Source organism: Grus americana, chromosome Z (assembly GCF_028858705.1).
Source record: "Grus americana isolate bGruAme1 chromosome Z, bGruAme1.mat, whole genome shotgun sequence".
Taxonomy (NCBI): Eukaryota; Metazoa; Chordata; class Aves; order Gruiformes; family Gruidae; genus Grus; species Grus americana.
In genome coordinates this window covers 50,983,155-50,995,909 of record NC_072891.1, presented here as the reverse complement: position 1 = coordinate 50,995,909, position 12,755 = coordinate 50,983,155, and the positions used below count along the sequence as shown (strand labels likewise).

General features: G+C 39.8%; 1 protein-coding gene across 8 annotated transcripts in view; it reads left to right on the top strand.

Annotated features, from left to right (window-relative positions):
• CDC42SE2 (CDC42 small effector 2) overlaps positions 1 to 12,755 on the top strand; it is an 87,540-nt gene that overhangs the window by 51,970 nt on the left and 22,815 nt on the right. For all 8 annotated transcript variants that reach the window (XM_054811015.1, XM_054811012.1, XM_054811019.1 and 5 more), the window contains one exon: positions 1,014 to 1,336. In XM_054811015.1, coding sequence (XP_054666990.1) covers positions 1,283 to 1,336 — 54 coding nt within the window. In that variant the 5' untranslated portion in view covers positions 1,014 to 1,282. The remainder of the gene's footprint in view (positions 1 to 1,013; positions 1,337 to 12,755) is intronic.

The window sequence follows — 12,755 nt, the reverse complement described above, 5'->3', positions numbered from 1 at the left end:
AGAGATGATGAAGGCAGTAGCTAAGTGGGACTGCTTTGCCACAGAATGTGTGTGCATGTACATAGGTATATGCAGTTTACGTATCCCATGGAGTCTCCAAACCACTTCGTACTGTGAGGAGTTGCATACAAATAATGATATGTAGTTTTGCACACCTTTCTATGAATGAAGATGCAGTCATATACAGAATTATTAAGGAGTATGTATGTAAAAATTCCTGAATGCTCATTGGCTTACTTTCTCTGCAAGTAAAGTTTATGATAGAGGGCAAGATAAAGGACGAGGGTGAAATCTTACAGGAATTTACTCTTACTGAAAGAAACCAGGTTAGAGATTAACCAATAAACATTATTTTAGCAAAGGAATGGTTGGAATCCTCAGTTGTTCCACATGAGGAATTTTAGAGGTTTAAGGAAACAGTTTCAAACTCGACAAGTGATCTCCTATTTTGAAGCCAACTGTATGTGAAGCAGGAGGGTAGAGAGAGTGGAAGGAAAATACCTTGAGTTGACCAAGTCCAGGAATTTTGCAAATTTTCAATACATAGAAATTTATTGTTTCCTCAACATTTAGAAAAACATGCCTTTGCTTGACAGCTGTGTGGCAGGGTTGGGCTTAAATACTATTTAAGCCTCACACTGCAAATGGACTGGGTAACTTTTCCATTGAGAAATATGAAGTGTCAATAGGCACATCCCTAAGAAGTTTAAAGGGGTTTATGGGCAATTGTCACTTTCTAAAATTACATTTGAAAGTTAGAAACAGAGCAGACAGAGATGGCTACCAAAAGATGGGACACCAGTTCTTCGTGTCACTTCATCTAACCAAAGCCGGAATGCAAGCCTCATATGGATTTCTGGTATCTGCCATTTTTGGTAGTCATTGTAGAAATATGCACATGACTTGTTTGCTTGATCAAGATATTACCAAGAAATCACTGGTGTGGGTGGCTGACTGGGAGCACGAGATTCTGTATATTCTTTCTTTTTGATGTAATGTACTTCTGTTTTCAGGTTCACATAACGCTAAGGACCAAAGAAACATACATAACATTTCTGTGGTGCTGAGACCAACCTTCTGAAAGAAGATTCTAAAATAACTTTTGGCCTTCGAGTTGTTTGTCCTGAGACTGACTTGTCTTTGGAGAAGAGCTCAACAGAGAAAAGATTTTCATATTGGAACCATTATAAATAAACCTATTTAAAGAACTTGCTATCTGGAGACAGATTTACAGAGGCTGAGTCCTGCTTTTCATCTGTGTTCCCACTTCAGACTGTAAACAATGAGTGAGTTTTGGTTGTGTTTCAACTGCTGTATTGCAGAACAGCCTCAGCCTGTAAGTATGAATATTGACACTGCTTTGTTCTTGTATGATTAACTACATGGTTCACATTTGCTGATTTTCTCATGGCCATTTAAATTAGTGCTGTTTGGCCAAGCTCAGTGAGAATTAAGGAACTAACTGACATCCTGGCTTAGTGGGGACAAAAAAAATGTTTGTTCTAGACTGTTGTCACACAGGTATCTTCCTGTCCTTAAGATCAAATCTATACCAAGACTTTGGAAAGACCCTTTATTTGTTTGAATTGAAGAGGAGGCAAAAGGATGAGAAGGGTGAGGAGAACCTAAACTATCATTCTAAAAACAACTAAATTTTATGTGGAGATCTATAAATATCCTGACTTCAATATGGCTTAAGGCCTGCCATCAGGTGTGGCTGGACAATGATGAAGGAAGGAAGTAATTCTGTTAAAGTCCAGAGTGAAATCCAGTCCTCCTTCACCTTAATTTAATTAAGGATTTCAGCCTTAATTGTTTTTTTTTTAATTTTTAGATGAAACCTTAGGAGAGTGAAGGGATGCATTCATACCATAAATACTTTTTTTTTTTTTAGTACAATTTGGATTGAATGTTGAGTGAAAAAGTACGTAGCAAACAGTTGGGTAGAAGAACATTTCAAAGTGCAACGTAAGGAAGACGAACAGAAATAGTCTTGGGCTTCATATACTCTAAGTACTTCTGGAGTGTGTTCCTGAGTCCAGTGCTGTTGGGAGAAAGTCTGTCTGCATGAAGGTGGAATTAACCAGGAATCTGATTAGCACTGTGAGAAAAATCATTGGATGGTGTGGCATCCAGATCAAGCTGAATGAATGTATAGAAGGGACAGCAATCTTGCAAATATGTGGACAAGAGCCCAGTTACTAGTAAAGGATATGCTGGAATTATAGTGACCAAGCGAATCCCAGAATGAATAGAGCAAACTCACATTAATATGCTCAGATGATAATATTTGTCTTTAGGGAAGTCAAAGGATTGAAAAAAAAAATAATGTTAGGTGTTGTCATTGCACAAAGCCTGAATGACAGACTGATCCTTGGGTGGCAACACAAATATTAAAGTGTGACCATTAACATTTCTAACAAATGAGTGTGACTTTATCTCACTCTTAGTCCAGTAGAGTTGTGGGAGATGAACTCTGAGGTACCAACATGAGAAGGTGCAATCCTCTCCTGTTGCTTGAATACTACACAGTCCTTTAAAATGTTAGCTACGTCCATATGTAGTGAAAGTTATTTGCCTAGTTTTCAGAACATATATTTCAATTAAGGTATAACTTTAAAATCTTTGAGATAGAAAATGGCATATTCTGTTTGTTTACAAGAATCCTGAGGCTCAGTCCTTGTAAAATCTTGATTCAAGCTTTATGATACAGTTAAGTTACTGCCCAAGAAAAATACACAGTATGTTAATACAGCATGCAGTAATCTGTGGGTCACGGCTCATGGAACAGGTGGAGAATGTACTTCAAAAGTGGAGAAAAGGGAAACAACCCATTTTTGTATGTTTCTGCTGATCTAGTGGCATACATTTTCTTAGAAAACTAAAACAATCCTTATGTTTAAGATACGAATAGCACATTGCTGAGCACTGACCTAGTTCCTGCAATCTGCCTTTCAAATGTTATAGGAGCCTTGCTCGTTATCAAGTGCCAAAATGCTTCAGGATGCATCTCAGAAAAAAGTTGCGGGCCCTCCTTGGCATGCTTGACAATAGGTGCTTGGTTGTCCTTCCCCTGCAGTTACTCAGCTCATTTTGCTGTGTTGCATTGCACAGCTGTTGTTCTGCTATACACTGTTGCAGTAAGTGGAATATTTAATCAGACACATATACATCTGAATAAGTACAGGAATGTTTTTTCTCTCTGACATGTAGCAATGCATGTACTGTCAGTGTGAGCAAACTGATAAACCAGAAAAGAGGTAAGGAAGCATTTTTTCCCTGTCTCTGCAGGTGTTGTCTGATTGCATGTCTGGGAGACTTACGTGCTGAAAAACATGCTAGTTTTTAGCCCCAAAATACTGGTACTTATTGTCCTGTTGTATCAAAAGAAAGGTAAAACATGCAAACTTGTGTAAACGCTACTTGTCTGTCCCTACCATGCATTCAATCTGTCAGTTTAGTCCAGTTTCTCAGGAGAAATGCCTCATCTGACCGGTTTCATCTCTTTAATGTGCCTTCTTTCATTTTACCTCCTGCAGCTCAACTTCTTCATGGCTAACAGTGTCCCAGCCATCACCTTCATGTTCAGCATGCTCCTTCTGTGGAAGGACTAATGTGGTCTTGTAGCAATGCTAACAACCACCAGCCACTCAGAATAAAGACTTTGAAAGCAGGAAGTTACTTAATTTGCTACTTGATCTGATCAATGCTTAAAATGTTCCTTTTGTTTTTAAACTTACATTCTCTGAAACATGACTTTTTTCTGATTAGCTTTGTCAGGTGCTGATATCTCGGACACCTTTAATGTCATGGATAATGACATAAATTTTAAGCCTCTTCACTGGGGGAAAAAACCTGGAACTTGCAGTAGTTGCATGTTTTTGTGATATTTATAACTTCTATTGAGCTAAGTAGTTTTCCTCATCGCTTGAAATCCAGGATGGCAGTCTCTTGCTTTCTTCTGGCAAAATTCTAGCATAGTATACTAGGAATCTTCAATACAGCATCTCTTTGCAGCTTTAGTGCACTTAAAATGAAAAATGTGTACATGCACTGACTACTTCCTGTCAGTTTTATAGAACATTATTATTTGGACTGTACACAAAGGCATCTTCTAAGTTATTGCCAATATTCTGTATGCCTTCCAGACTTCCATGCTGGTGCTTTCCAGTGCATTTTCACGGTTTTGAACCTTGTCTTTTTAGATAAGATTTGCAAACTTTATGGCAATAAGAACACATTACTTACCTAATTTCACTGCCATCACTTCCCTAATAGCATACCCCAGAACAGTAACAATGTTAAAGTTATATATTAGTGCACTTTTAAGAGGTTCCTTAATTAAAGGACAGTATTCAAGTATTACCATCATCTTTTATTAATATGTATCACGACACAGCATTTTGTCTTTAGTCAGTGCTAAACAGATGCAGTGTTGCTGTTAAATAAAACATAGGCATCTTGGGAAGCAGTGTTGTATTCTTTCTCCTAATGTTACTTTGGTTGCTAAATAATTCACTTGGTGTTTCCACGCTGCAGTACTCATAACAAGATCATGGAGGGGGCGTGTCTGAACATGGGTGTCTATGCTCCTCTGAAATAGGGTGATAAATGAAGAAATGGAGTATGCAAAGAAACAAAACTAAATAGTGATACAGTTGAAGGAAGCATGTCCCTGATGGTGGCTCAGGTCTTGCTTGTTGATAGCTTGAGGTCTTTACCACAGTAGAATGCAAACAAAAGCCAAGGGGAGGTGTTCTTATGTCAACTTCTAGTTTTCTCCTGTCAGATTCGGTTTGATAATATATTTTACCACAAAGAAGACTTCAGACAACTAGTTGCTTTCATATCTGTTTTCATAATACCAGGGAGTGATATTAATCTCTTAATAACTATGATCAGGTTTTCTTGGTTGTTTAAATAGCCTGAATTCAATTGCTCATGATCTGACCGAAACCTTCTTTTATTTCGAGTAGCGCTTTCTGTGATTGCACCAGGTTTCTTACACCTCCCACTGATTATACCCTTTATAGGTTCTGTAAGCTGATCTGGCACTTCCCAGTGACAAGATGAGTCTTCCTATGTGCTATCATCCCATCCACAGCTACGTTTCAGTAAACTCTGCCAAATCCCAGCTACCAGACGCATTGCCTGGTAACAGAAGTTTAGAAAGCCTTTTATCTTGCAGGTTTTCAGAGAACATGTCCATGGTTTCTTTCTTCGGCTGAGCTTGTCGCCTACACCAGGAATCTGTTATTTTCCTCCACTTTTTTTTTTTTTTCATGTTCTGTCCATTTTTAACTTGCAAAGTTAATTTTTGGTCTGAGAAGCCTTTGGTCATGATCTGGTGCACTCCCACCTGGTTTGGGCCACCGCCTAGTACAGCTGAGCTCTTCAGTTTCCTTTGACCTTGCAGTAAAATTACTGCTCTGCTATAAAAGAATAAACTCTGCTCTCCTTCTTGCTCCGAGCCTCCTTCTCTAGTTAACTAGTTTCTGTTTTGTTGCTTGTGTCTTGTTTAGATTATTTCCAAGGGCTATAATGGTTTTGCTGCGTGCTATGCCATAAATGTTTAAAGTGGCTTAGAGATCTAGTGAAGTTCCCTTTGTGTCTTTTTTTGATGTATGGAAGAGGATTGACAGATCTGTATTTAGACTGTGGAGGACCATCTTAAAATACAGGCAGAAAAAAACCTGCACATACTGTTGTATTTATCAACTGAACTGAATGCTACAGAAAATACAAATGATCTTGACTGCAGGTACTTAAGGAAATTAACCACTGATGGATATTGTCAGCTCTAGCTTTTTTTTCTAGAGATATAGCTAAGCATACACCTACCACTGCAACTCTTAAAAACATGAACACAGTAAAGATAATGAAGCATTCCATATGCATACCAAATGCAGAGTAAATCACCCTCAGTAGCCATGCATGGTAACTCAGGCGTTTGCTACTGAAGAAGTACTGGGCCAGGCTCCCCCCTCAGTGCGGGCAGTGCTGTGCAAGCACAGCTTCTGGCTCGAAATGACTAAAACTCAGGCTCTCTTATTCATTAAATTTGATCAGCCTGCCACATTCAGTAAGCCTATGAAAGACTGTAATGTAGAAGGTGGCAACTCTAGAAAGCCCTCAAAGTTGTGGTGCTGAGTTACATATTGAGCTGCCAGTTCAGATGTTTCAAATTCCTTCTTTTTCCTATTCATTGCTGTTGTAGAAGTAGCCTGAGGGAACACCTTATCAAAGGGGGCAGAGTTAAATAAGCATCAAAATGCTTGGCTTTTATTTCTCAAACCTGATCTGTTTGTGCTGCTTTCAGCCTGATTGATAGAGCTGCTTCAGATTTTTCTTTTACCTTTAAATTAGCCCCCACACATCTTAAAACACCTGCTGTGATGTTCAAGTATTAAAATGTTTACAAAGAAAACAAAAAAGGCAGTATTTTGTATTTATGTATAAATACTTGAATGAAAATTAACTGAATATTTTACGATCCTTTATTCTGGCTGTGAAATTTTTAGGACCTCTTAGTTAGCTGTATTGATGCTATTTAGTTAATATAATACTAGTTGATGGGATGGAAAATAGCTCTTTGGGGGGGTGGAAACAAAAATTATGCCAGCTCTCTGTTGATAAGAATGTGTGTTGCCATTATCAAGATATTCGAAGAAGGACACGATATGCTTTTAATATCTACAGGCTCTACCGAGCTCAGCCTTTCTGCTTAAACATGGGTAGGAAGTAGATTGTACTCTCTGTTGATCTGGACACCAATGTTAGAGCCCTTGAATCACTTGTTTCTTTTAAATCTCTAATTTTTTCAGTGAGAAGACATCTTCAAGAGCAAAACCCAGTACAAGTCACTGACAAAAGGAGCTGCCACAAGAAATAGTTGATACAGCCTAGCACAAATTCATAGTTTTGCAGCCACCCTTGGAGACTGTGCTGAAGCATTTCTGAAATTAACAAATCCAATGAAATTTTTGAATTTTTTTTTTTAAATGAAAGTTGAAGCTGCAAAGCCCTCATATTTTTGATGTCCCTTAATTTTAATGCTGGCAGTTCAGCTATTTTCCCCTGTTCTGCTTTTCATGTCAAAGCAGGGGAGATGGGCAAGCACGTAGGTTTAGGGGCATTTCTACTTGCCAACAGCTAGAGGCAGAGGTGACTTGGACATAGTCTTGAAAGATGTGCACTTTTACTGACTCTGTATGGAAGTGCGCTTTGTGTTGGTGAATACAGAAGTCAGTCATTGGCCTGAAGCTAAGTGTTCAGCATTTTACCTTTAACTGGTTTTGATATGAAAGGGAGCATTGAGAATAGAAGCTTCCTCTGCTGCTATCTTTCTGTATTTCTATTCTAACTTTTCTGTAAGGAATCTGAGATATTCTGTTGGAGATAATTCTAAAGACCAATATGAAACTCACAAAATATGCATTTTTAAATGGCTATTTTAAAGATCTCTGCCTGCACTTAGATTTTTAGTTCCCAACATTAACACTTCACAGTGATGAAAGTTTTCCTTTTTCAGACTGTTCCTCAAACCTTTGGTTCTGCAGTTCTTGTCATGACTCTTTATGCGTGAGACACGCGTGATATCAGTGTTCCCATTGAATTATACTATAGCTATTTTTCATGTATTCTCAGAGATCCTGAAATTATAAGGTACCCATTAAGCCATAGACTTTAATACATATTCACTTGCAATGATTTTCTCACTTTTATCTTCAGAGTGGCTTAGGTGATGGCTCTAAAATGCTGACTTCTGTACTTCTGGGTCAGAAGTACACGCTGGGTTAGAAGTACTACTCTGCCATGCAGTGAGGAGAATAAAGGAGTGGAGGTTGGGCAGAAAACCTGAAGCTGTGAACCGCACTCTGATGCAGATTCAAGGAAGTAATGCCTCTCTGAGCCCATCGGGTTTAGTTTTGTTTTTCAAATACTTTTAGAGGGTCTTTTAGCTACTTGGGTGTACCCTCAAGAGAGCTGTAGTTTACTGTAGCTGAGGAAAGATACCATCTCTCTTTGTGTTTTCTCTCTCAAATAAATCTGTCACACTGAGTCATTTATTGACATGTCATGCTCTGAGAGTGACCTGACACCAAAAGGGAGAGGCTCACATGGGAGTTTTTTAAATAGTTTTAAGCTACATTATCTGTCTTCTTGCAATTGTAGATTTAGCTCATTCAGTCTCAGAAAATAGTGAAATAGTGAAAATATGCTGTCTTCAGCAGGCACGGCATCTTCATAATTGTTTGTTTCTGTTACTTGTGACTGTCTTTCAGTGTGAACGTAACTACCCTTGTGTTCTGGGTTATCATACCTAGTTAGTAGTTTGTATGTTTTGGTACTGGGATGCCCTCAAACAGGAATATTTTAGTTTTGCCTTATCTTTGGCAGGCCTGCATTACAGCGTAGGTGTTTCTAACCTGCAGAACAAGGTTTCAAGTTGGTTTGTGGCTGCCTTGCCTCTGGAGATTGAGAAATAAATTGGGACCAAATTGTCATTTGTCTTCTTAAGTTTGCCCAGACCAGCACTTCTTTGCTGGCATAGCGACACACTTCATGCTCTGCTGCTCTAGTGTTGTGGTATTGGCCAGCTGGAGCTCCCCACCTCTGGTGCACAGCAGGAAATGCTGTTTTTTATCGGAGGCTGCCTTCCCTCTGCTTTACGTCCATCTGTCTGGGAGGGACGTGGTGCAGTGCAGAGCTTCATAGTTTCACTTTGTTAAAAGAAATTGCGACCTTTTAAATTCTTCTACTTAAAAAACAAGAACATTTCTGATGGGCAGTGACCGTGGTGGCAGCTGGGCACAGGTGAATGCTCTGGAAATTTCCGGCACTCTCTTGTTCTGGCCTGAGACTGCTTTAAGTACAAGTCTTGCTTTATGCACAAAGTTAAAGTCTTGCCTCCACTGAAACCTCCAAGTTATGCCACTGATTTTGAGGTCGGTTTTCTTGCATTTGACTCATTTGAGAGGTCAGCACTGCTATCCTTGTTTTACAGCGGGAAGATGCCAGGTGGGTTACTTGGGGAGCTGTGTGGTAGTCCACTGGTAGCTTCAGAGCCTCTGACCTTAAGTGATGAAAGAACAGAAAAATTGTTTGGGGCATATGGGATGCTGTGGTGGTTAGAGAGAAATGAACCAGATTCGAATAAAATGGAGGAAGAGTCTTCAACAGGGTTGATGAAAAGATGTTAACTGGGGATTTCTCCAGAATGATAGAATTTTAGAGGTGATGTCACATCAAGGTTTTCAAAAAGTTAGTTGCATCAACTGTAGTTATTAATCTTTACTTCATTATGTATATTTGCATAAAACTTGCCTTCTGGGGTGCTTTATTTTGTGAACTGAAAAACTGATGCTATTGGGAATTAAATTATCTAAAGAAAGTAGACTTGACTGTATTCAACTGGGAATTAAAGTTGTGTGTCAAGGGAGTGTATTATTTATAGAAGGTAATTACTCTTATAACTCATCAAGTTCCTCTAAATGGAGGGGGCTTCCAAGCCAAATACAATTCTGGTGGATTTCTTGAAAGACTTGAGTAAAATTAATATAGGACAATGTGTTATTTAACTCCATTTGGAACAAATATTACTGTAAATACAGCTTGCCATACTCCAGTTACTTTTTAATTCCTAGGCTCTAGGATGATGGTTAAATAGTAGATTACTGTTAAAATGGGGCAATAAATCTTGCTAGGCACATACTCCAAACAAATCTGCTAGCATATGCAAATACACACACAAAAAGTGTGTGTGTCTACGTAACATACTGGATTGCTTGTGTTTGTGGTAGCAGCTGAGCATTGCTGAGCTTGTAAAGAGAAGAAGAAATGCCAACTCAAGAGTAGGTGTGCTGATCTACAGAATAGCAGGCAAAAGAGCCTACAGGGCCTTTTATTCTCCATGAAAAAATATCAAATTAATATTTGCTTGTTTTATCATCAGAATTAAGCTTTGAAAATGAAATGCCTCTTCAATTTGTGATGCGAAGAAAGGAAGATTTAGGGAGGAAAGAAAATAACAGTAATGTGTGTACTTCAGAGAATAAAGAAACAGTACTTGTATGTGAGAGAGAACTGGGGCTACTTAATTATTGCTTATGACCCTACCCCTAAAGAAATGAAACATATGCACATATCTCAGGTCAGTGAGATTCAGCTGCTCTTTTTAATTCAGGAATAAAATGCCAGCATTTCCATTATGAAAGGAGACTAATGTTCCTACACAGAGAAGATAATCAAGAAGAAATTTACACATTTTAATGCTTACACACCTAGATTGAAATCTGGCAAGAAACTGACTGATGCATTAGCTGATTTAGTGGTTAAAAAACTGAAGGTTATGGGTTTTTCTGCAGGCTGCAACATTTAGTGTCTACATAGCAAAGGCATACAAACTGTAGTTCCTGGTTTCTCTGATTTGTGAAGTAGGTTTTGGATGGTGGGTTGGATTTTGGTGTTTTGTGGGGGTTTTTTTTCTGTGTGTGTAGGGAATAATCTGCTGAATTACAGCAAAAACCAACTGCCAGAGTATTTTTCTGAGTGCTTGCCTGGGATCCTGCTAACTGTGCTGAGATCCTCTGAGGAAAGGCACTACCAAATAATAAAAAATAGAAAACTCTTGGATGTTTAGAAGGTTTAGTAGTAGGTTTTTATGGGACATGCGTATAAGTGTTAAAGGAGTAGCTGCTGCCCGAGCATTTACACACCATTCATGGTGTCACACACACACACACACTTATTCTTGGGCGTGCTTCCTCCTTCTTCAGGCCCAACCCTGGGTTTCAGAGTCTCAGGCATCGGATTTTATAAAATAATTAATTTAATTGACGGGTACAGCAGCAGGACCAGCCCAGGCTGGGTGCCTCCAAAGAGAGGGACCCAGAACAAAGAAATCCCAGGGCAATTACACCCTTAGGTCCCGTACAGCCGCCCCTCACGCACCCTTCACGCGCTGCCCACGCGTCCTTTAGTCCAATGGTGATTTTTGCTCTGGGGGCTTCTAACATCTAACTGGATTCTGCTGAAAAGCAGGCAGGCTCTTATCTTGCTGACTTGCAGTTTCTGCAGTTTTCCCTAAAGGCTGGAGCCTCCTTGTCTTCTGGTTCACACTCCTTGTGCACCTGTCCTTGCTGGTGGAACATGCAGAGCTGAAGAGTCCCACACTTGGAAGAAACAGTACCGAGACATTAGTGTGATATCAAGATATTTTCCCATACTAAAAGACTGTACACAGTACTGTACCAGCTGTTAGGAAAACTACTAGGAAAATTACTGGGAAAAATTCCTCTATGGTGGCCTAAAGGCTTGAGCAAATCTAGCCACTCATGCTAAGTAAAGCTAAGCAAACAGCACAAATCACACTCTATTATAATCCTAAGTTATTTATTCTAATTAAACCCTACTTATTTATGTTAAACAACTAATATCCCTCAACATAAGCATGAATTTTTTTGAAGGCAGCACAACTTAAATGTTAAAGTCAAAAATTTATTCTAGCCAGATTTTAAAATGGATTATGTTAATTAATTACAGGTACGTTATTTTTTAGACTTAACTACTTACTTGATGTTCACTGTAAACAGCTTTTCCATATCTAAAGAGATTATAATACAAGAGGAGTTTCTGAAGTGCACAATACTCATGTGAAATAACTACTTCGTAACATCTGCCATAATATTTTACAAATGTGAGGGCATCTTGATCAGCCTTTGGAGACAGTAAAATTAGTCTCCTTGTCTAGTCTGCCCTGGACTTCAGGAGAGCAGACTTTGGCCTCTTCAGGGATCTGCTTGGTAGAATACCATGGGACCAAGCCCTGGAAGGAAGAGGGGCCCAAGACAGCTGGCTAATATTCAAGGGTCACCTCTTCCAAGCTCAGGAGCGATGCATCCCAACAAAGAGGAAGTCAAGCAAAAACACCAAGAGGGCCCCATGGATGAACAAAGGAGCTCCTGGGCAAAGTCAAACAAAAAAAGGAAGCCTACAGAGGGTGGAAGCAAGGGCAGGTAGCCTGGGAGAAATACAGAGAAACTGTCCGAGCAGCCAGGGATCAGGTTAGGAAAGCCAAAGCCCTGACAGAGATTAGTCTGGCCAGGGATGTCAAGGACAACAGGAAAAGCTTCTATAGGTATGTTAGTGATAAAAGGAGGACAAGGGAAAATGTGGGTCCCCTCCAGAATGAAACAAATGACCTGGTTACCCAGGATATGGAGAAGGCTGAGGTTCTCAGCGACTTCTTTGCCTCAGTCTTCACTGGCAAGTGCTTGAGCCACACTGCCCAGGTCACAGAAGGCAAAGGCAGGGACTGGGAGAATGCAGAACCTCCCACTGTAGGAGAAGATCAGATTCGAGAATATCTAAGGAACCTGAAGGTGCACAAGTCCATGGGACCTGATGAGTTGCATCCACAGGTCCTGAGGGAACTGGAGGATGAAGTGGCCAGGCCACTTGCCATCATATTTGAGAAGTCCTGGCAGTCTGGCGAAGTTCCCGCTGACTAGAAGAGGGGAAACATAACCCGCATTTTTAAGAAGGGTAAAAAGGAAGACCCAGGGAACTACAGGCCGGTCAGTCTCACCTCTGTGACTGGCAAGATTATGGAGCAGACCCTCCTGGAGACTATGTTCAGGCACATGGAAAACAAGGTGATTGGTGACAGCCAACACGGTTTCACTAATGGCATATCATGCCTGACAAACTTGGTGGCCTTCTATGATGGGGTTGCAGCACCCGTGGATAAGGGA